The sequence below is a fragment of the Hemiscyllium ocellatum genome, chromosome 26, assembly GCF_020745735.1.
Source record: "Hemiscyllium ocellatum isolate sHemOce1 chromosome 26, sHemOce1.pat.X.cur, whole genome shotgun sequence".
Taxonomy (NCBI): domain Eukaryota; kingdom Metazoa; phylum Chordata; class Chondrichthyes; order Orectolobiformes; family Hemiscylliidae; genus Hemiscyllium; species Hemiscyllium ocellatum.
In genome coordinates, this window is record NC_083426.1 from 17995219 (window position 1) to 18017156 (window position 21938).

Genomic DNA, 21938 nt, shown 5'->3' on the forward strand with positions numbered 1-21938 from the left:
ACTATCATTTCTAATATTACTGGCTAGCCTACCTTCATATTTGATCCTCTCCTTCCTTATTTCTCTCTTTGTTATCCTCTGTTTGTTTTTGTAGCCTTCCCAAGCTTCTGATTTCCAGTGCTCTTGGCCACTTTATAGAATCTTTCTTTTTCTTTAATACATTTCCTGACTTCCTTTGTCAGCCATGGCTGTCTAATCCATCCCCGGATAATCTTTCTTTTTTTGGGGATGAATCTCTGTACAGTGTCCTCAATTATACCCACAAACTCCTGCCATTTTTGCTCTACTGTCTTCCCCGCTAGGCTCTGCTTCCAGTCTATTTTCGTCAGTTCCTCTCTCATGCCCTCATAATTACCTTTATTTAACTGTAACACCATTGCATCCGATTTTGCCTTTTCTCTTTCAAACTACAGACTGAACTCTACCATATTATGATCGCTGCTTCCTAAGTGTTCCCTTACTTTAAGATTTATTATAAAGTCTGGTTCATTACATAGCACTAGGTACAGAATAGCCTACTCCATGACAAGCTGTTCCAAAAAGCCATCCTGTAAGCATTCCATGAATTTCCTTTCTTTGGATCTACTGGCAACATTATTTACCCAGTCCACCTGCATATTTAAGTCTCCCATGATCACCATGACCTTGCCTTTCTGACATGCCTTTTCTATTTCCCGGTACATGTTGCGCCCCTGGTCCTGACCACTGTTAGGAGGTCTGTACATAACTCCCATTATGGTTTTTTTGCCTTTGTGGTTCCTCAATTCCACCCACACAAACTCCACATCATCCGACGCTATGTCATTCAGTGCCATAGATTTAATTTTGTTCTTAACTAACAAGGCAACCCCGCCCCCTCTGCCCACCTCCCTGTCTTTTCGATAAGTTGAAATTTGTTTATAGTACTGAACACCCGATTCAAATAAAAACATTCTGTCTCACACACAGGCATGCATTCTTGGCTTTATACACATGCAAGTAAGTCATGAAGTGGATGGACAGGTAGTGTTTAAAAGTCTGAGGAATGTTGCTGAACAAAGAGACCTTGGAGTGCAAGTTTATAGCTCCTTAAAAGTAGAGTCACAGGTAGATAAGATAGTGAAAAGGGGATTTGGTATACTTGCCTTTATTGGTCAGTGCATTGAGTGTAGGAGTTGGAAGGTCATTTTGTGGCTGGTAAGGCAACTTTTGGAATATGGCTGTGCAGTTCTGGTCTCCCTGTTATAAGGATGTTATGAAACTTGAAAGGGTTCAGAAAAGGTTTACAAAGATGTTTCCAAAGTTGGAGGGTTTGTGCTATAGGGAGAAGCTGTAGAGGCAGGGGCTACTTTCCCTGGAGCATCAGAGCGGCACGGCGGTTAGCACTGCTGCCTCACAGCGCCAGGGACCTGGGTTCGATTGCCAGCTTGGGTTACTGTCTGTGTGGAATTTGCACATTCTCACCGTGTCTGTGTGGCTTTCCTCCGGGTGCTCCGGTTTCCTCCCACAATCCAAAGATGTACAGGTTAGGTGAATTGGCCATGCTAAATTGCCCATAGTGTTAGGTATATTAGTCAGGGGTAAATGGGGCTGGGTGGTTGCTTTTCGCAGGGTCGGTGTGGACTTGGGCCGAAGAGCCTGTTTCCACACTGTAGTTAATCTAATCTAAATGAGACTGAGGGGTAACATTACAGAGGTTTGTAAAATCATGAGGGGTATGGATAGGGTGAATATTCAAGGTCTTTTCCCCAGGATAGGGGAATCCAAAACTAAAGGGCTTTGGTTTAAGGTCAGAGAAGAAAAATTTAAAAGGGACCCAAGAGGCAATTTTACAAGCAGAGGATGGTGCATGTGTGGAATGATCTGCCAGAGGAGGTGGTGAAGGCTGGTACTAATACAACATTTAAAAGCATTTGGATGGGTATAGGAAATGGAGTGGTTTAGAGGAATATGGGCCAAATGATGGCAAATGGGACTAGGTGAATTTAGGATATCTGGTTGACATGGACGAGTTGGACCAAAGGGTCTGATTCTGTGCTGTACATCTCTATGACTCCATATTCTAATCTCTTGAAATGAATGAAAAATTGCATTTGCCTTTCTAACTGCTAACTGATCCTACATGCGTCTCAGATTCTGAAGCCTTTCTCCATTAGAAAACAATCTCTATTCTTTCTACCAAAGTGAATAACTTCACACTTTACCACATTGTTTTCCATCTGCCACTTCTTTGCCCTCTCTCCTAGCCTGACCAAGGCCTTCTCTAGCCTCCCCATTTTCTCAACACTACCTGTCCTCCACCTATCTTGGTGTCAACTGCAAATTTAGCAACAATGCCCTGAGTTCCTTTGTCTAGATCATTAATATATATTAACTTGAATAGTTGCAGATGCAACACTGACTCCTGTGGAACTTCAATAGTCACTGGCTGCCATCAGCAAAGAAAAACCTTTATCTCCACTCTCTGCCTTTTACTAGTCAGCCAATCCTCTAATCATGATAGTACCTGTTTCCTATTCTGTTCTTGGCATTTTGATTTTGAAGGAATATTTTTGCACCGATTGGAAGATCAATGGTCAATATTTTTCTTCTCAGCACTGGTCCATCAGTGCAATCTTAGTGTCACGTTATACTCAACTATCCAGTCATTGATTAGATTAGACTTACAGTGTGGAAACAGGCCCTTCGGCCCAACAAGTCCACACCGACCCGCCGAAGCGCAACCCACCCATACCCCTACATTTACCCCTTACCTAACACTATAGGCAATTTAGCTTGGCCAATTCACCTGACCCGCACATCTTTGTGACTGTGGGAGGAAACCGGAGCACCCGGAGGAAACCCACGCAGACACGGGGAGAACGTGCAAACTCCACACAGTCAGTCGCCTGAGTCGGGGATTGAACCCGGGTCTCAGGCGCTGTGAGGCAGCAGTGCTAACCACTGTGCCGCCCACTCCAGCATTGGAAGATGTGGTGAGGCTTAGAAGTTGATCCATGTGAAAGACTGATACTTATCCAAAGAGACAGTCTAGAAAATTGCCTGTGGATGAATATTGGCAGCTATTAAAATCATAAGCCAGCTTCAGAAGTTGGTCAAGCCTCTTTGTTTATCTCAGGAGGAAAGGTACACAAACAGTCATGCTGAGTACTGTTCATTATCCTGCTGATGATAAGTAGTTCTTGGTAATACCATAGATCTTGCAAAGCTCTTTTAGGAGCTTACACTCAAAAGCTCCACTCCTGATCACTGTGGACGACACTGACAAACCAATCACACACCAACATTCTGGTTATAGTTAAGGTCTGTTGGATATGGGTGGAAATGGCATGCGTGAACTTGGTAAAGACATCCATACTTCCAAGGGTCTGGATGTAAGTTTGCTCACTGAACTGGAAGGTTCATTTTTAGATGTTTCATCACTATACTAGGTAACGTCATGAGTGAGCCTCCGGTGAAGCACTGGTTATGTCTAGCTTTCTATTTATGTATTTAGGTTTTTTTGGATTGGTAATGTCATTTCCTGTTCTTCTTCTCTGTTTTAATGTGTTGGTGGGCGACTATGATGCCAAGAGGTCCAAGTAGTCTGGCAGTCATTTCCGAGATGTCTTTGATGTAGGGGAGAGTGGCTAGGGTTTCTGGGCATGAAGAGCAGATGAAAACCACCTATACAGCATATTCAAAAAGAACGGGTACCCAATGAATACAGTTCCTCGATTTCTCAGCTACAAGCCCAAATAAGCAGGCAAAACATGCCCAGAAACCCTAGCCACTCTCTCCTACATCAAAGACATCTCGGAAATGACTGCCGGATTTCTCAGACCTCTTGGCATCATGGTAGTCCACAAACCCACCAGCAACTAATTAACTTAAAAGACCCTGTACAGACAACAAGCAAAACAAACGTCATTTACAAAATACCTTGCAAAAACTGTAACAAACACTACACTGGACAAACAGGCAGAAAACTAGCCACCAGGATACATGAACATCAACTAGCCACAAAAAGACATGACCCACTCTCACTAGTATCCTCACATACAGGTGAGAAAGGACATCACTTTGACTGGGACAACACATCCATCCTAGAACAAGCTAAACAGAGACACGCACAAGAATGCCTGGTACACTATCTACAAACACATTGATTTGGATCCTATCTACCACCCCATGAGAAAAAAAACAGGAAATGACATCACCAATCCAAGGACACCTAAGCACATAAATAGTAAGTGGGACACAACACAGTGCTTCACTGGAGGCTCACTGGTGATGTTACCTCGTATGGTGATGAAATGTCTGAAAATGAACCTTACAGCTCAGCCAGCAAAGTTACATTCAGAACCTCAACGTGAGCAACAAGTCTTCTCCAAACTCGCCATCCCAAAGATCTCCAAAGGTTTCTTTACAACCATGGATGATATGCTGGAATGATCAAAGCAAGTTCCTTGCTTTGACCAAAGTACAATTCCAATAGTGGTCATCAACATCAGCAGCTTCCTGGCCAGTTACACCATTCTCTGATCAGGGCAGTCATCTTTTCCATCACTTCATGTACTGCTTGATTTGAATTGTTTATCAAAACGTGACACTTGAAGCTGGCGGGAAGGATGAGTTTCTTCATCCTCTATCGCTTTGTCACAAACTAACTGAGAAGATTTCATCCTCCTCCCTGAACCTTTTTGAGCGGCTCAACAGTTCCCATGACCAATTGGAATCCCCTGTCAGCTGGTGCCAAGTGGTAGATTTTGGGCCTTCCAGTTATAATGTTGTCTACTGGTATCCATGTCATTGAGATGAAGCTATCTGAAGTCCTCTTTCCAGACAGATGCCGAAGGTAAAATCAAACTTGACTCTATCTCTCTGGATCTGATTGTGATCTATATTAGTGACACTCCGTGAACTCAGATGAATGTCAAAGGAAAATGGGGCCACAGTGTTGCCTTTGACTTATGGCATTGGCATGGCATCAACCACAGCCTCTTCCAACTAAGCAGTGGTGGATTCCCTCCTCGTGAGTTTCCTCCCATGGTTCAGTCTTCTGAGGAAAAGCGTCAGCAAGTCCATTACGTTGATATTTCCTGGATTTATGGGTCTCCATTGCTCCAAATTTGGTAGACATTTGAAAGTAGTTGAATAGGCTATTTTCTATAAACAATTCAAACTCTGCACCAATCAGAAGGTATCAGAATTTCTGGGAAATAGCTCATTGTTTGAGTTGAATACTGGAGTATTTCCCATCACTCTTTTCAGTTGGCTTGAGACTCCAATTTGTACAAATGATACTGACACATTTTTGCCCAGAACCTGTGGCAGCACTGCTCATTGTCACGGAAACCTGCATCATTTTACAGTATGAAAAGTAGATGGAAAGCCATATAGCTAAAGATAGGTGATGAGAGAGCAAAGGGAATCTTCAAATACTTGAGTGCAACTCCCTGAATTGCTCAACGAAGTAGCACTCCTTGTACATCCTTTCCCACCAGTTTCTTCAGTTACTTGATCAATATCTTCCCTCCATAATAAGGTCAGACATGGAGATATTTGCCAATGATAGCACAATATTCAGCACTATTTGTGAGTCCTCAGATATTGAAGTAGTCCTTGTCCAAATGCAAGAAGAATTGGTCAATATCCAGGCTTGGTCTAAAAAGTGGCAATTAACATTCGCACAACACAAATGTGAGGCAAACATCATTCCAATACGAGACAATCTAACCATGTCCCTTGACATTCAATGATGTTATCATCACTGAATAAACTACCATCACTATCCTGGCAATAACCATTGATCCGAAGTTGAACTGGACTTGCCATATAAATTCAGTGCCTGCAAGAGCAGGTCAGAAGTTAGGAATTTTGTCTACCTCCTGATTCCCCAAACCTGGTCAACCATCTACAAGATACAAGTCAGAGTGTAATGAAACACTCCCCATTTGGCTTGGATGGTGATGGGTCCAATAACATTCAAAAAGTCTGACATCATCCAGGTGGGACAAAGCAGTGGACTTTATAGACACTTACCCTACCTCTTGCTCTGCCCCAAGTCTGTCCACTGCCCTTATCCCCATCCACATAGCCCTTAGTCCCACCCACACAGCTTTTAGTCCCACCCACACTGCCCTTAGCCCCACCCACACAATCCTAAATCCCACAACACACACTGCTTAGTCGCACCCACATAACCATTAGCCCTATCTACATAATGCTTTGTCCCACCCATACAACAGTTAGCCCCACCTACACAGCCTTTAGCCTCATTCACATTACCCTTAGCCACACCTACACAACATTTAGTCCCACCTACATAATACTTAGCCCCACCTACACGGTCCTTAGCTCCACCCACATAACCCTTAGTCACACCTACACAATACTTGGTCCCACCTATATAATAGTTAGCCCCGCCTACACTGTCCTTATCTCCACCCACAGAACCCTGAGTCACAGCGACATCAGCTTAGCCCTACCTCCTTAGCCCCACCCACCCTGCCCTTAGCCCCACCCACCCTGCCGTTAGCCCCACCCACCCTGCCTTGCCCGGATTGTCATTAGCCCCGGCCCCGCCATCCTCTGCTCCACCCAGAGCTGCCGCGCGCGCCCCCTGTCCCCCCCCCCCCCCCCCCCCACCAAAACCACTACAGGATTGAACTGCGCGTGCGCGGTGGTTGGGTTGTCCACTGTTTGAGGTGAAAGGCGGGAAATGAGCGCAGCTGGGAGCCGCCGGTTATTGTGAGTACGGAAAACCGTCCAAAAAATCCGATACCACCCCTTACTTTAGAAAGCGAAAATTGTCAGAGAGTGCCACACAGGCGGAGGACAACCAGATGGGCGATCGAGTCAGAGAATTGGACTGTAAAGGAGGAGATCTTTCGGGCCATCGAACTCATGCCAGCCCTTTCAAAGACGGACGGAATGGATGCTCCCACTCCGCTGTAGTTATTTTTAAAGTTAACGTTGTTTTCATCCTTTGAAGCAAATCCGTCCGGATCACAGCAATTGAGAAGACCACGAAGCGGTTAGACCGCAGAGTTGTCACGATGCTGAACGAGGCCATTCAGCCCAGCGTTTCTGTGCTGGCTCTCTAAACGAGCACCAAAGGCTGACTGCCAGTCTCTCGCCCGTTTTCCCATAACCTTGCTCATTATTCTTCTTGAAGTGCCCTTTTGCATGCCTCGATTGAAGCTGCATCCACCACACTCGCAGGCAAAGCATTCACCGTCGTGTTATTTTGCAAATCTCTTCAACTCTCACCCTTCCTTTTACAAGCGGGAAGATATTACATGTGCTTTGCCTGTGTCTCCCATCGGTTTGAAGCGCAGAAGCCTTTTAGTCCGTGTTAGTTCTCAATAAGTCTGCTAGTTCCACTTCCCCATCCTTACCTCTCCCGTCGTTTGCACTTTTTGGGGTCGGGTGCCTACCTATTTGCCTTTTGAAAAGTACTGTTGAATTTGTCTCTTTCTCCTCCTCAGGAAGTGCAAACCAGTCCCAACACCAAATCATTCAACATGCGACTTAGAGTCATAGAGATGTACAGCTTGGAAACAGACCCTTCTGTCCATACTGTCCATGCCGACCAGATATCCCAACCCAATATAGTTCCACCTGCTAGAACCTGGCACATATCCCTCCAAACCTTTCCTATTCATATACCCATCTAGATGCCTATTAAATGTTGCAATTGTACCAGCCTCCACCACTTCCTCTGGCAGCTCATTTCATACACGTACCACCCTCCATGTGGAAATGCAGCTCCTTAGGTCTCTTTTATATTTTCCCCCTCTCACCCTAAACCTATGCCCTCTAGTTCCTGACGCCAGGGAAAAGATTTTGTCTATTTATCCTATCCATGTCCCTCAATTTTGTAAACCTCTATAAGGTCACCTCTCAGCCTCCGACGTTCCAGGACAAACATCCCCAGCCTGCTCAGCCTCTCCCTATAGCTCAAATCCACCAACCCTGGTAACATCCTTGTAAATCTTTTCCGAAGCCTTTCAAGTTTCACAACATCTTTCCGTTAGGAAGGAGACCAGACCAGAATTGCATGCAATATTCCAACAGTGGCCGAACCAATGTCCTGTACAATGCCCCAACATGACCTCCCAACTCCTGTACTCGATACTCTGACCAATAAAAAAGCATACCAAGCGCCTTCTTCACTATCCTATCTAACTGCGACTCCACTTTCAAGGAGCTATGAACCTGCACTTCAACAACACTCCCTAGGACCTTACCATTAAGTGTATAAGTCCTGCTAAGATTTGCTTTCCCAAATGCAGCACCTCGCATTTATCTGAATTAAACTCCATCTGCCACTTCTCAGCACATTGGTCCATCTGGTCAAGATGGACTTGAGGTAACCCTCTTCGCTGTCCATACACCTCCAATTTTGGGGTCATCTGCAAACTTACTAACTGCTATTGGGGAATTTGTCTGCAAGTAACAAATAAATCTGGAATTTCTAAAAAGTACTCAATATCTACTGATTTCCTAATTTTCTAAAATGCTTCTCAACTCATCAATTATTGCACAGGGTACTCTATTAAACATACTGTACTGCTAGCACATTATAATCAGACCCTATACATTATATAGCATAGAAAATAGAAGACAGACATCTGGGCTCTCAAGTCTGGTTGAATGTGATTTAACGTAATCACAGCTGATTATCCAACTCTGTACCCTGCTCCAGTTTGCTTTCCAAACCCCTTGATCCTTAGCCTTAGAACTATATTTGACTGCTTCTTGAAAACATTTAATGTTTTGGCCTCAACCACTTTTTGTGGCAGAGAATTTCAAAGGCTTACCACTCTCTGGTTGAAGACATTTCTCCTCAGCTTAGTCCTAAATGGCCTACTCTATATCCTTAGATTCTTACCCCTAGTTCCGCACTCCCGCGGAGCATCCTTATCATTCACCTTTTCTAGTCCTGTTTAATTATGTAGGTTTCTGTGAGGATTTTACACCCTGCCACACTCCACATTCTTCTAAGCTCCACTGATTGGAGTCTGATAGTACTCTAATTATATTTTGTATTGTTCAATTAACAGATATTTCCTTTAACATAATATACTGCACTTAATCATTTAAAGATATTTTTTGCCACGCCAGGCTGCCTGTAGTGAAAGTGTGATTGTTAATTGAAAGCTACTATGCTTGCAAAATCACTCTTCCTTGCTTGGTCTACTATGCGTGCACAAATGTCTTGAAAAAATGAATGAGAGATTTGTCAAAGCATGAATTACAATGATGCTGTGATTCTCTGGATGAATTACAACATACTTGCATCAATACACCTACAAAAATAGTGTTTACCACTGTAACGACAGTATCTTTTCAAGTTTTAAAACTGATTGTGGACTGAAATGGACAAAGGACATTTCTTTTAAGGTTAAAAAAAATCAACGATTGTGGAAAGAATTACTGTACTATTAAAAGCAAGTTACCCGACACTCATTGCAAGTGCTGTTTGTACAAGCAGTGGGGGAGATTTCTACGGATGAATTAGTGCTAGTGATTGTGCACTAAGGTACGTTTGGCTGGCAAAAAGTAGCTGATCAGTATGTGGAATGGTGACTAGTTATTGGTGCAAAGGCTTACTGTCTAACAACAACCACGTGATTAGCTCCCAGCTTCTGGGTCTGAATGTTTGGTTAGAAGCTATTGGACTCCGAAAAGGAAGAAACTGTTCTTTTTTCTGCATAAAAAATCCTCAAGTCTGAAGAAGACCAATTTATTTTGCCTGATCAGTTGGGGTAATCTGTGGTTCTCAACCAATAAATCATTCAGTTGGTGTGAACCAATCATATGTGTCTCCTGCAAGCAACTGAAATACCTGGAGAAGTAAGCAGGTCCTGATAAACTAACAGGATACGTGAGTGAGTCCTATGGACAGGAATCATTGAAATGATGTTAGTCTTTCTCTCTTCTGATCTTACCCATCTTTTTGTGAAGTGCAAACCAGTCCCAACACTGTCATCTCCAAATCATTCCACATGCAACTTAGAGTCATAGAGATGTGCAGCATGGAAACAGACCCTTCTGTCCAACCCGTCCATGCCGACCAGATATCCCAACCCAATCTAGTCCCACCTGCCAGCACCTGGCCCATATCCCTCCAAACCCTTCCTATTCATATATCCATCCAAATGCCTCTTAAATGTCGCAATTATTCCAGCCTCCACCACATCCTCTGGCAGCTCATTCCATACAAGTACCATCCTCTGCGTGAAAAAATTGCCCTTAGGTCTCTTATAGCTTTCCCCTCTCACCCTAAACCTATGCCCTCTACATCTGGCTAAAAGAAAATGTTATTACGTCTGAGTTTTTGAAAACAAATGAAAGTCTCCCTGTCTTCCATCCAGTTTCTTTATTTAACCAATATTTTTAAGGAGTTTCACTTACTCAGCTGGTGAAGCATTTTCTATCCAAGGATTTCTTATTTGAGCAGTAGCCCTGGTAGTTCTGCCGTAAACCCAGTGGGTTTTAAGGTTTTTTTCAAGAATGTTTTAAAGAGTGAGGCAGTTTATTAAAGTTATAGAGTACAAGAGAATAGTGTCTGGTCGACTTTTCCATCCATGCGAAATGCTTGCATTCAACTAATATTTCTGTATGTTGTAGGATTTAAGATACTTCATGCTTCTGGCTACACTGCAGTATTGCCAACAGCATCAAAGTGGAAAGATACTAATTCATTGAATCAAAACATGAGAGGAATATTTAAACTGATTGGTGAGTATGACTTTCAAGAATAGAACCAGAAGTTCTGAACAATGTACACTTACACATGTAATTGGATGATTGTTGGGAATCAATGTTGCATGGTGAATGTGCCATTGTCTCACCATGAGGTGGCAATAATATACAAAGCAAGCAAAATAAGCAGACGAAATAGCCTCATTGAAGAGTGATCAGGGCCAACCACCAACAAAACTCAATCTCTTAAAAAAGCATATTATTGCTAAGTGCGTGTGCTTCGAAACCCTGTTTTTTTTTAAAAAAATCATTTTTGATCTTCCATATTTGTCTCATTTACTACTTTTAGAAGAAAAGACTCATTGTTCAAATCAGCTCTGTTTAAGATAAATGAGCACACTCATAATTGATGATTTAAAACAAAGACTATAAAATAGTTTACTGTATCTTTACTGTGAACAGTGTGCAGAGTTAAGAAATTCTGCTTTGACTTGAAAACAAATATTCAGTTTTATTGTTTATGTAAGTTTGAATCTTATTCCCAATAAAATCAACAGATCCAAAAACCTCATGTTCAAGGGAACTCTGGGCCTGAAGACTTTCTTTAACAAATAGGTGAGTTTGCACTTGTGGAGATGGTGGCATTTTGGTAATGTCACTGGACAAATAACCTGGAGGCTCAGCTTAATGCCCTGGGGCATGAATTCAAAGCTCACACTTAAGTGATAAATCTGGAATTGAAGCTACAGTATTCATCAGTGACAGTGATCATGAAGCTACAATCAGAGTTATACAGCACAGAAACATACCCTTTGGTCTAATTTGTCTATGCCACCCAGTTATCCTAACCTAATCTAGTCCCATTTGCTAGCATTTGGCCCATTTCCCTCTAAATCTTTCCCAGATATACAGCCTTCTTGACGCCTTTTAAATGCTGTAATTGTACAGCCTCCATCACTTCCTCTGGCAGTTCATTCCATACACGCATTCATCCTCTGCGTGAAAAAGTTGCCCCTTAAGTCCCTTTTACATCTTTCCCCTCGCTCTCTGAACCTATGCCTTCTAGTTCTGGTCTCCCCCATACCAGAGAAAATAACTTTTCTGTTCATCCTATCCATGCCCCTCATAATTTTATAAACCTCATAAGGTCAACCCTCAGCCTCTGATGCTCCAGGGAAAACAGCCCCTACTTATTCAAGCCTCTCCCTGTATCTCAAATCCTCCAACCCTGGAAACACACTTCTAAATCTTTTCTGAATCCTTTCAAGTTTCACAACATCCTGGAGACCAGAATTGCACATCAGTTTCCAAAACTGGACTAAGCAATGTCCTGTACAGCTGCAACATGACTTCCAACACCTATACTCAATCTCTGACCACGAAAGGAAAGCGTACCAAATGCCTCCTTCACTATTCTAGGTAAAAACAATGACTGCAGATGCTGGAAACCAGAGTGTAGATTAGAGTAGTGCTGGAAAAGCACAGCAGTTCAGGCAGCATCCAAGGAGCAGTAAAGTCAATGTTTCGGGCAAAAGCCCTTCATCAGGAATACAGGCAGAGCGCCTGAAGGGCACCTGCGACTCTACTTAGAAGGAACTATGAACCTGCACTCTAAGGTCTCTTTGTTCAGCAATGCTCCCTCGGACCTTACCATTAAGTGTATAAGTTCTGCTTTATTTTCTTTTCCAAACTGTACCACCTCGCATATATCTAAATTAAAATCCATCTGCTACTCCTCAGCCTATTGGCCCATCTGACCAAGATCCCATTATAATCTGAGGTAATCTTCTTCACTGTCCACTACATCTTCAATGTTGATGTCATCTGCAAACTTACTAACAAAACTTGTATGTTTGCATCCAAATCATTTATATAAATGATGAAAAGCAGTGGATCCAGCACATATCCTTGTGGTACACCACTGGTCATAGGCCTCCATTCTGAAAAGCAACCTTCCTCTACCACCCTCTGACTTCTACCTTTGAGTCAGTTCTGTATCCAAATGGCTACTTCTCTCTGCATTTCATGAGATCTAACCTTGAATGTAAGTTTGCTCGCTGAGCTGGAAGGTTTATTTTCAGACGTTTCATCACCACAGTAAGTAACATCAGTGCGCCTCTAGATGGAGAGCTGGTGGCATGGCCCACTTTATATTTATGTATTTAGGTTTCCTTGGGTTGGTGATGCCATTTCCCGTGGCGACATCATTTCCTGTTCTTTTTCTCCAGGGGTGGTAAATGGTATCCAAGTCAATGTGTTTGTTGATAGAGTTCCGGTTGGAATGCCATGCTTCTAGGAATTCTCATGCAGGTTTCTGTTTGGCTTGTCCCAGGATAGATGTGTTGTTCCAGTCAGTGGTGTCCTTCCTCATCTGTATGTAAGGATACTAGTGAGAGTGGGTCACAGTGGCACAGTGGCACAGTGGTTAGCACTGCTGCCTCACAGCGCCAGGGACCTGGGTTCAATTCCCACCTCAGGCGACTGACTGTGTGGAGTTTGCACGTTCTCCCCGTGTCTGCGTGGGTTTCCTCCGGGTGCTCCGGTTTCCTCCCACAGTCCAAAGATGTGCGGGTCAGGTGAATTGGCCGTGCTAAATTGCCCATAGTGTTAGGTAAGGGGTATATGTAGGGGTAGGGGTATGGGTGGGTTGCGCTTCGGCGGGTCGGTGTGGACTGGTTGGGCCGAAGGGCCTGTTTCCACACTGTAAGTAATCTAATCTAATCTAATGTCTAGTTAATGTTCATGTATCCTGGTGGCTATTTTTCTGCCTGTTTATCCAATGTAGTGTTTGTTACAGTTCTTGCAAGGTATTTTGTAAAACAAGACGTTAGTTTCGTTTGTTGTCTGTATAGGGTCTTTCAAGTTTATCAGATGCTGATTTAATGTGTTGGTGGGCTTGCGAGCTACAATGATGCCAATAGGAGTGAGTAGTCTGGCAGTCATTTCTGAGATGTCTTTGATGTAGGCAAAAGTGGCTAGGGTTTCTGGGCATGTTTTGTTTGCTTGTTGGAGTTTATTACTGAGAAATCAGCGAACTTTGTTCATTGGGGACCATTTCTTTTTGAATACACTGTAGAGGTGATTTTCCTCTGCTCTGTGTAGTTCCTCTGTGCTGCAGTGTGTGATAGCTCGTTGAAATAATGTTCTAATGCATCTTCATTTGTGGGTGTTGGGATGATTACCACTCTCCCCTCCATCTAAGTGTCAAAAAATGTGAGTAAAGTGTCAACAGCTGAATAACAAGTGATGGATGACCTATGATCCAGTTAATTAAGACAGAGAGAATTTTAAAAATTCAAAAGTAAGATAATGCTAGAGACAAACCAGATGGCTGGTATAAGAGTCACATGACAAGGGTCTAACCCAAGTAACAAGTAATCCAAAACTGTATAAATTAAGGTAGAGAGATCAGAACAAACTATCAAGGTGATGATGTCAAAACAAAATAGTGAGGAAGATTTTACAAACAGAACAGTATGGCAGAGTTACATGTAGCACGACATGAATCCAAGATCATGGTTGAGGCAGTCCCCATGGTTACAGAACTTGGCTATCTGTTTCTGCTCAACAGTTCTGTGTTATTGCTTGTCTTGAAGGCCATCTTGGAGGATGCTTACCTGAAGATTAGAGGTTGAATGTCCTTGACCACTGAAGTGTTCTCCTGCCTAATGATTGGTACGCAATGACCGTTCATCTGTTGTCGTAGTGATTGCATGCTTTCACCAATATACCATATCTCAGGGCATCCTTTCCTGCAACATATGAGGTAGACAACATTGACCGAATCATGAGTACCTGCCATGTAACGTGGTGTTCCAACATGTGATATAGTATCCATGTTGATGATCTGACATGTCTTGCAGAGGTTGCCATGGCAGAGTTGTGTGGTGCCATGGTCGCTGTTCTCCTGAAGGCTTATAATTTGCTGTGATCGATGATCTGTTTGAGGCTAGATGGCTATTTGAAGGCAGGAGGTAGAGGTGTAGGGACAGGTGTGGAGGTGGCAAGACGTTTGTAGTAATCATTGACATATTGAGGGCTGTGGAGAACGTGATGAAGTTGCTCTGAGGAAGTACTGGATGATGAAGGTACTCTGGTGTATCCCGTGTCTGTTGTCTGAGGAGGTCATTGCGGTTTTTCAATGTGGCACATTGGAACAGGCGATCGATGGGTTAAGCATCATATCCTGTTCTTATGAAGGGGTATTTCAGTATCCGGAGGTGTCCGTTGCATGCCTCCTTGCCTGAGCAGTTCCTGTGTATATGCAGGGCTTGTCCGTAGGGGGTGGCTTCTTTCACCTGCTGAGGATGGAAACTGAAGAACTGAAGCATCATGAGGTTATCCATGAGCTTGCAGTAGAGTGATGTAAATTTGTAGTAATAACACACCTCAAATCCCTGTTTGGGTTACTCAAAGAGGATAAGGCTATGTTACCCACAGCTTCAGATCAAATTCAGCAATGGACCTTTTGTTGTAAATGCATACAATTACAAGTGGAGATACCGTCCAGGAGGCCAAGTGCCAAATGTGGATGCCTTGAGCCACCTCCTGCCGACAGGTGCACCACAATGGTACTGCCACTGGAAGAATTTGTTCTTGTTTTAAACTTTCTGGGCGCCCTTCCTGTCACCGCTGACGACACCAGACTGTGGACGTGAAAAGATCCAGTCCTGGGAAAACTAAAAAAGCTGGTGTTGAGGCGGGGACCAAAAGTGAGATCACAATCAGAATTTAAACTTTTCTTGACGTGATGAAACAAAACATTTTGATTTGAGGAGCAAGAGTGATTGTCCCAAACAAAATCACTGCCTGATGCTAACTGAACTCCACCAGTGTTGTCCAGGGGTGCCCAAAATGAAGATGTTGGCAAGAAGTTATGTCTGGTGGCCAAAGTTGGTTGCAGACTTAGCTACGTTGGCGGTGTTGTGAGGAAAATCACCAAGCTCGGATTCAGAGTCGGGGTTCAACGACAGAGTTTATTGTGCAAGGAAATACTGGAGCTCCGGGGAGAGAAAGACACCAACAGCACATGGTCAGTTGCAATTCTTCTCTCAGCCCGGAGCACATGTCAAGATACTTTTATACATTTTGTCATAATAGGTCACTGATAAGCTTATTGTCTTTGTAACATGGTTTGTTTATGGTCAACATTGCGGAGTCATTAATAGTTTTGGTGCAGTCATTGTCAGTTCCAGCTCAGCCTTTGTTAATTTCAGTGCAATCATTGTCAGTTTCAATATCTGCACAGAAGTCCATTGCTCTAGTAATGGGCGCTAATCGCTCTTCCTGAGAAGGACGATTACTGCAGCCCAGCCTATCATCACTGTATTGAGTCCGTATCAAACTGTTAGCATTTTTATCAAAGGTGTTGACTGGACCCAGACACCTCGGCGGCCAGTGTATTCTGCTCATGCGTAATCTCTCCCCCATCTGCCTTAAACTAATTCACTAAGTTGTGAATGCATTGTGCTGGCATTCTGGTGGCCCCAGACGGCATCTGTATTTGCTCTGCTATCTCACTCCATATTGTGGTCCACAGCCATCTTGTGCGTCAAGTGGCCACCTTGAGGCTCACGACCATCTTGTGTGTCCATGTGCCTAGTGTCACTCTAACCTGTGTAATCTCTCATTTCAGTGGGGCAGTGCTCATGATGCTAACAAGGACAAAAACTAGTGCCAGCAGTTCCCCTACATTCTTTTTTTAATTTCAAAATATACTTTATTCATAGAAATAAATCTTTGGTACCTGTACAATTGGTTATGCCGTTGATATATTTACATTGCATGTCTTAACATTACAGAGAACAGATGGAGTTAATTGAATTTACAGTTATCATATTTACAGTTCTGTCTATTAGCCATCCAGTCTCTTGGTATTTAGCTGAGGCTTCAGCGGTGATAAGTTGGAAATAGATATAGTGACCATATAGAAAATGGAGCTCAGAAATGTTAACTAAAATGGCCCCGGCATATTGGCTGTATTTCCCGGCATCCTAAGCGACAGGCTAAGCGAAACTAATTGCTAACATAGCAATTTGTAAGAAGCCAGCCTAGCTGTATAAACAATCCTCCCCACAGATCCGAGAATGATATAGTACATAGCACCAGGTCAAAGGGCAGCCATCAGAGGAGTACTGGTGCCTCACGGTCTAGCTGTAACACAGTAATGAGGTTTGAATGTTTACATTTAAGAGCATCTCTGAGATCTGACTGTTACCTTGAAGAGCAGGAGAAGAATAATGGGGGCTAATATCTGACTTTAAAGATAGTGTTAATATCTTAACCAGATGGCTGCTGGTGTCTGTGTGTTAGATTTAGAGCATTTTTTGATGTGTAAGCTTACAATTAAGTATACTTTGATTAATATACTTTTCGATAGCCTAATGACACGGGACTCTGTATTGCGTGAGAAGTTATGTATAAATGTAACAACTTTCCCTATCGAGAGTGAGAGAATCCACTCTTTAGTACCTGACGTGGTCTAAGGTGGCTTTTCTCCCAAGCCTTGTTTGTTTATTCGTATACTGACAGTCTTGAATAAAAACAGTGCTGTTGAAAGGTATTAATTAAGTGGTGGTTCTCTGTTCTTGGACAGGCGTTCACAAGAAGCTCAGGAGCTCAAGGCTGAGCGTCCACAGCGGAACACAACCACTGAGTGGGCCCCCTGTTATACGAACCTTCTTTAACCCCCAGTTTATGGGGTTACCATTGTCCTGTCTCTGGGGTAGCTGTCTGCATCCCCATGGTGAGCACGAACTGTTGGACCCTCGCAGGGCTGAGGTAGCTGTCCAGCTCCTAACTGGGGTCATTTACCCACTCTGGTGTCATTGAGCTGAGACAAGGGTCCGCACCGTCCAGTTCTGTGTCTGACAGTGTGACTGTCACAGGATCACAGCTCTTAGTTACTTGTAGCTGTAGCTGTGGGGCAGTGGGTACCCCCTAGTTCTCACTGCGTGGAGGGTGGACTTCAGGGGGTCCGTTGTTTCCTGGTTGGGAGGAAATTCCCTTTTCTTCACCTATGGCGCTCTGTCTCTTCCTCTGGTGATGACCCTCCTTGCGCCCGTCTTCACCATCTGAAGAGCTCCCCTACATTCATGGAACTATCAGGTAAACCCTGGATTCGCTTGCACTCTGTTATACTCAATTACTCTGCCGGCTCTTTCGTGGGCTCAATGTTCTTAGTCTTTGTGGGGGAAGAGGTTGGACATGCACAGAGTCCATCTATCAAACACAGGGACAGCAACAGAAAAGCTACAAGCATCTTTTGCAATACATAGGCTTCTGGATGTGTTGGTCATGATTTGCCAACAGGGGAATTTGAATATTTCCTAAAGTCGAATGGCATATTGACAGTTCCATACCATCCATCATCCAATCGTCTGGCGCAAAGTCCAAACTTTGAAGGCAGGCTAAATGAACCAGCTTACAGCTTCACTTGATACCAAACTGTCCTGTTTCTATTTGATTATTGGACCATCCCTCATGCAACTCCAGGGGTAACTCCAGCAAACTTGCTAATGGGAAAAAGACTCTGCACCAGGTTAAAACCGATCCACCCGTATTTTGGGGGAAAGGTGAAATAGCGTCAGTAATGCCAAAAGTGGACAGACTGTAAACAAGAGAGACAGTTTACTTCAGGGGACAAAGTTTGGTGCCAAAACCATTGAAATGGCCTTGCAGAGATAAGAGGAATGATCAACGTGAGGTAGTGTACTGTGATGTGCAAAGTTTGGGTCAACAAGGCAGTCCTGAACAAGTGTGTGGACCACATGAAAACTGCAAACTATCAAATGGGGCAGGACTAAAACATGCCTGGCCCCTCAGAGCAACCGGTTAGCCTGTCGGAACCTCTGTCGAGTATTAAAGAAATCTGAGTCTGTAATTGACATGGTGGATGTTGCAACCTCAATGCCTTTACTGCCTGAAGAAGAGGATAAATTTCTTCTGAGACGCTCCGGGCGCAAGAGACTGGGTATGGTCCGGTACAACCATCCATACCCAAGGCTGAGCCAGGGGAAACATGCTCAGTGTAAAGACACCCCAGGAGATGATGAAAAACAGCAGGCCTACGATCCTAAACTTAGAGGGAGGAAGATGTTGTGATTGTAATGAGGTCTGTCAGTTGGGCCTCATAGAATGCGAGTTCCTTGATTGGGGCTGTTACTCTGGTCCAAACAGGGAGGATGGCTGACAGGTGTAAACTGGAGTGTCAGAGGTTCTGTTCAGTCTGAGAATTGGCTCTGAGGAAGCCAAACCAGTGTCAAGTACTATGCACATGTAAATACAGGGTGACTTGGGGACAGGATACTAGTCTCTGTGGAGTTATTTCAGTACTAAGATGGACAGCAACAGTTTCTTTAAATAGAGCAAATTTAGAGAATTTAAGCTGGGAAAATAATAATTTGGAAATGGCAGAGAAGTTGAATAACTACTTTGCATCACATTTAAAGATATAAAAGGTTTTCCAAAATTATTGAATAATCAAGGGGAAAAGGGCAGAGAGAAAATAAATGCAACAACTATCACAAGAGAAAAAGTATTAGGAAAAGTACTGGGGCTAAAGACCGATCAGTCCCCTGGACCTAATGGGATACATACCAGGATATTAAAGGAATTAACCACAGAGATAGTGAATGCACAAGTAGTAATCTTCCAAGAATCCTTAGCTTCTCAAAAAATTCCAGAGGATTGGAAAGTTGTCAATATAACACCTTATTCAAAATATTAAGGAGACTAAAATAAAACAAGTAACTAGCTATAGGGCAATTAGCTTAATATCTCCTACTGGGGGATTGTTAGGATCTATTACACTGGGTGTAGTAACAGAGTATTTAAAAGTACATAATGCGGTCAAGCAGACTTTGCATCACCTAGCCCAGGGTCTCCAACCAAGAAATAGGTCCCAGGCTGACTCCGTTGGCCAAGACAGATATGTCGAGACGCTGGGTCTGCAGCTCGGCCCGGACACCTGAAAGGGAAGAAAGGCGGCGTCAATTCGGCGTAGCAGTCTCGCTGTGTGTGGCGGTTTCCCTGTGTGGCATTTTCCCAATGTGGAGGTCTCCAAGTATTATGCTCTTGTTCTGTTGTGGTGATCTTGTCCTAGCATGGAGGTCTTGTCCCCATATGGCGGTTTTTCGTCTTCAGCATCCTGATATTCCAAAGGTCCAGCAGGCAATCTCGGAGTGGCAGTTTTGGCACGGCATGATTGTCTTCTTTGGCGGAGGCTTCCAGCCTAGTATCCAGCAGTTTGACGTGGAGGTCTCGAACCCAGCTGCATCTTCAAGGTATTCCATTATTCCTAAATTGGCTTTCCCCAAGCCCAGGAGCCATTAACTGAACTGTGATGAACTTTGTCTCAATTTTACTTTTTTAAAATTATTCTTATGTATGATTCTGTCATTGATGTAGGTGCTGTGGTGGGGAAACATATAAAATGTTTCACTTTAATTTTCATATAAAAGTACGTGTCATTATATTTCTATTCTATTCTTTACTCAAAACAGAAGGAAATAAAAAAAATAGGTAAATGGCTGTAGGGCAGTTAGCTTAGTATTTCTCATTGGGAAAATGTTACAGTTTATTTCACAGGGTAGTAACAGAGCACTTAAAAATTATAATATGGTCAAGTGGAGTTAGCATGGTCTAGCCAGCTTGCCAGTCTTTTCCCAGGGTGGTGGTTTTGTCCTGGCTGCGTCTTCAGATTATTTGGTTTGTTCCTACATGTGCTTTTCCCTAGCCCAGGAGCTGTTAACTGAACTGTGTCTTAATTTTATTTTCTTAAAATTATTATGTATGACTTCTGTCCTTGATGTAGGTGCTGTGGTGGGCAACTTATAAAACATTTCACTGTGCATTTCATGTAACAGTACACATTATAATACAGTTTTATTCTGTTCTGATCTTTTATTTGCTTCATGAAGGTGTAATTATTTAAAATCTGATTGAAGATTTGTAGCTCGGGTATCCGTTGTTGTGGTTCTGCTCGCCGAGCTGGAAGTTTTTGCTGCAAACGTTTCGTTCCCTGGCTAGGGAACATCATCAGTGCTGTTGGAGCCTCGTGTGAAGCGCTGCTTTGATGTTTCTTCCGGTATTTATATTGGTTTGTTCTTGCCGCTTCCGGGTGTCAGTTTCAGCTGCAGTGATTTGTATGTGGGGTCCAGGTCGATGTGTCTGTTGATGGATGTTCTTGCCGTTTCCGGATGTCAGTTTCAGCTGTAGTGGTTTGTATATGGTGTCCAGGTCAATGTGTCTGTTGATGGAGTTTGGGGATGAATGCCATAAGAACATCCATCAACAGACACATCGACCTGGACCCCACATACAAATGACTGCAGCTGAAACTGACACCCGGAAGCGGCAAGAACAAACCAATATAAATACCGGAAGAAACATCAAAGCAGCGCTTCACACGAGGCTCTAACAGCACTGATGATGTTCCCTAGCCAGGGAACGAAACGTTTGCAGCAAACACTTCCAGCTCGGCGAGCAGAACCACAACAAGGTGTAATTATGCCTGACAAATTTACTAGAATTCTTTGAATAAGTTACAGGCAGGATAAATGAAGAGGAAGCAGTGGATGTAATATGTTTAGATTTTTGGAAGGTATTTGACAATGTACCATGCACTTACTTATAATAAGATAAGACCTCATGATGTTGGAGGTACTGTATTGGCATGAATAGAGAATCAGCTAATTAACAGAAGATAGAAAGTTGCGATAAAACAGGCATTTTCAGGCTGACAACCTGTAATTAATGATGTACCACAGTGATCAATATTGGGTCCACAATTATTTACAAAATATATTGTATCTTGGATGAGGAAAGTGAATGTACTGTTGCCAATGTTGCAGATGACGCAAAAGTAGGTGAGAAGACAAATGGTGTGTATGACACAAACAGTCTAAAAGAGATATAGACAGATTAAGCTATTGGGCAAAATACAGTACAAATTGAATACAAATGAGAAAATGTGACATTATGAACTTTGGCAGGAAGACCAGAAGAGCTGAATGCTCTTAATTAATGGAGAAAGACTGTAGAAAACTACAGCACAGAGGAATTTGTGCATGAATAACAAACAGCTAACATCCAAGTTCAGTGGGTAATGGAGAAGACAAATGGAATGTTGTTTTTTATTTCAAATTAAATAGAATATAAAAGAAGGTTCTGATAAAACTGTATAAGAAACTACTTAGACCATAGCTTGAATACTGTGAACAGTTTTGCTTCTCTTATCTAAGGAAAGAGATATTGGCATTGGA

General features: G+C 43.1%; 1 protein-coding gene across 1 annotated transcript in view; it reads left to right on the forward strand.

Moving 5' to 3' along the window:
• The first annotated feature begins 6653 nt into the window (after window positions 1–6653).
• LOC132828104 (acidic mammalian chitinase-like) overlaps window positions 6654–21938 on the forward strand; it is a 130736-nt gene continuing 115451 nt past the window's right edge. The window contains exons 1-2 of the mRNA XM_060845013.1: window positions 6654–6711; window positions 10600–10710. Coding sequence (XP_060700996.1) covers window positions 10686–10710 — 25 coding nt within the window. The 5' untranslated portion in view covers window positions 6654–6711; window positions 10600–10685. The remainder of the gene's footprint in view (window positions 6712–10599; window positions 10711–21938) is intronic.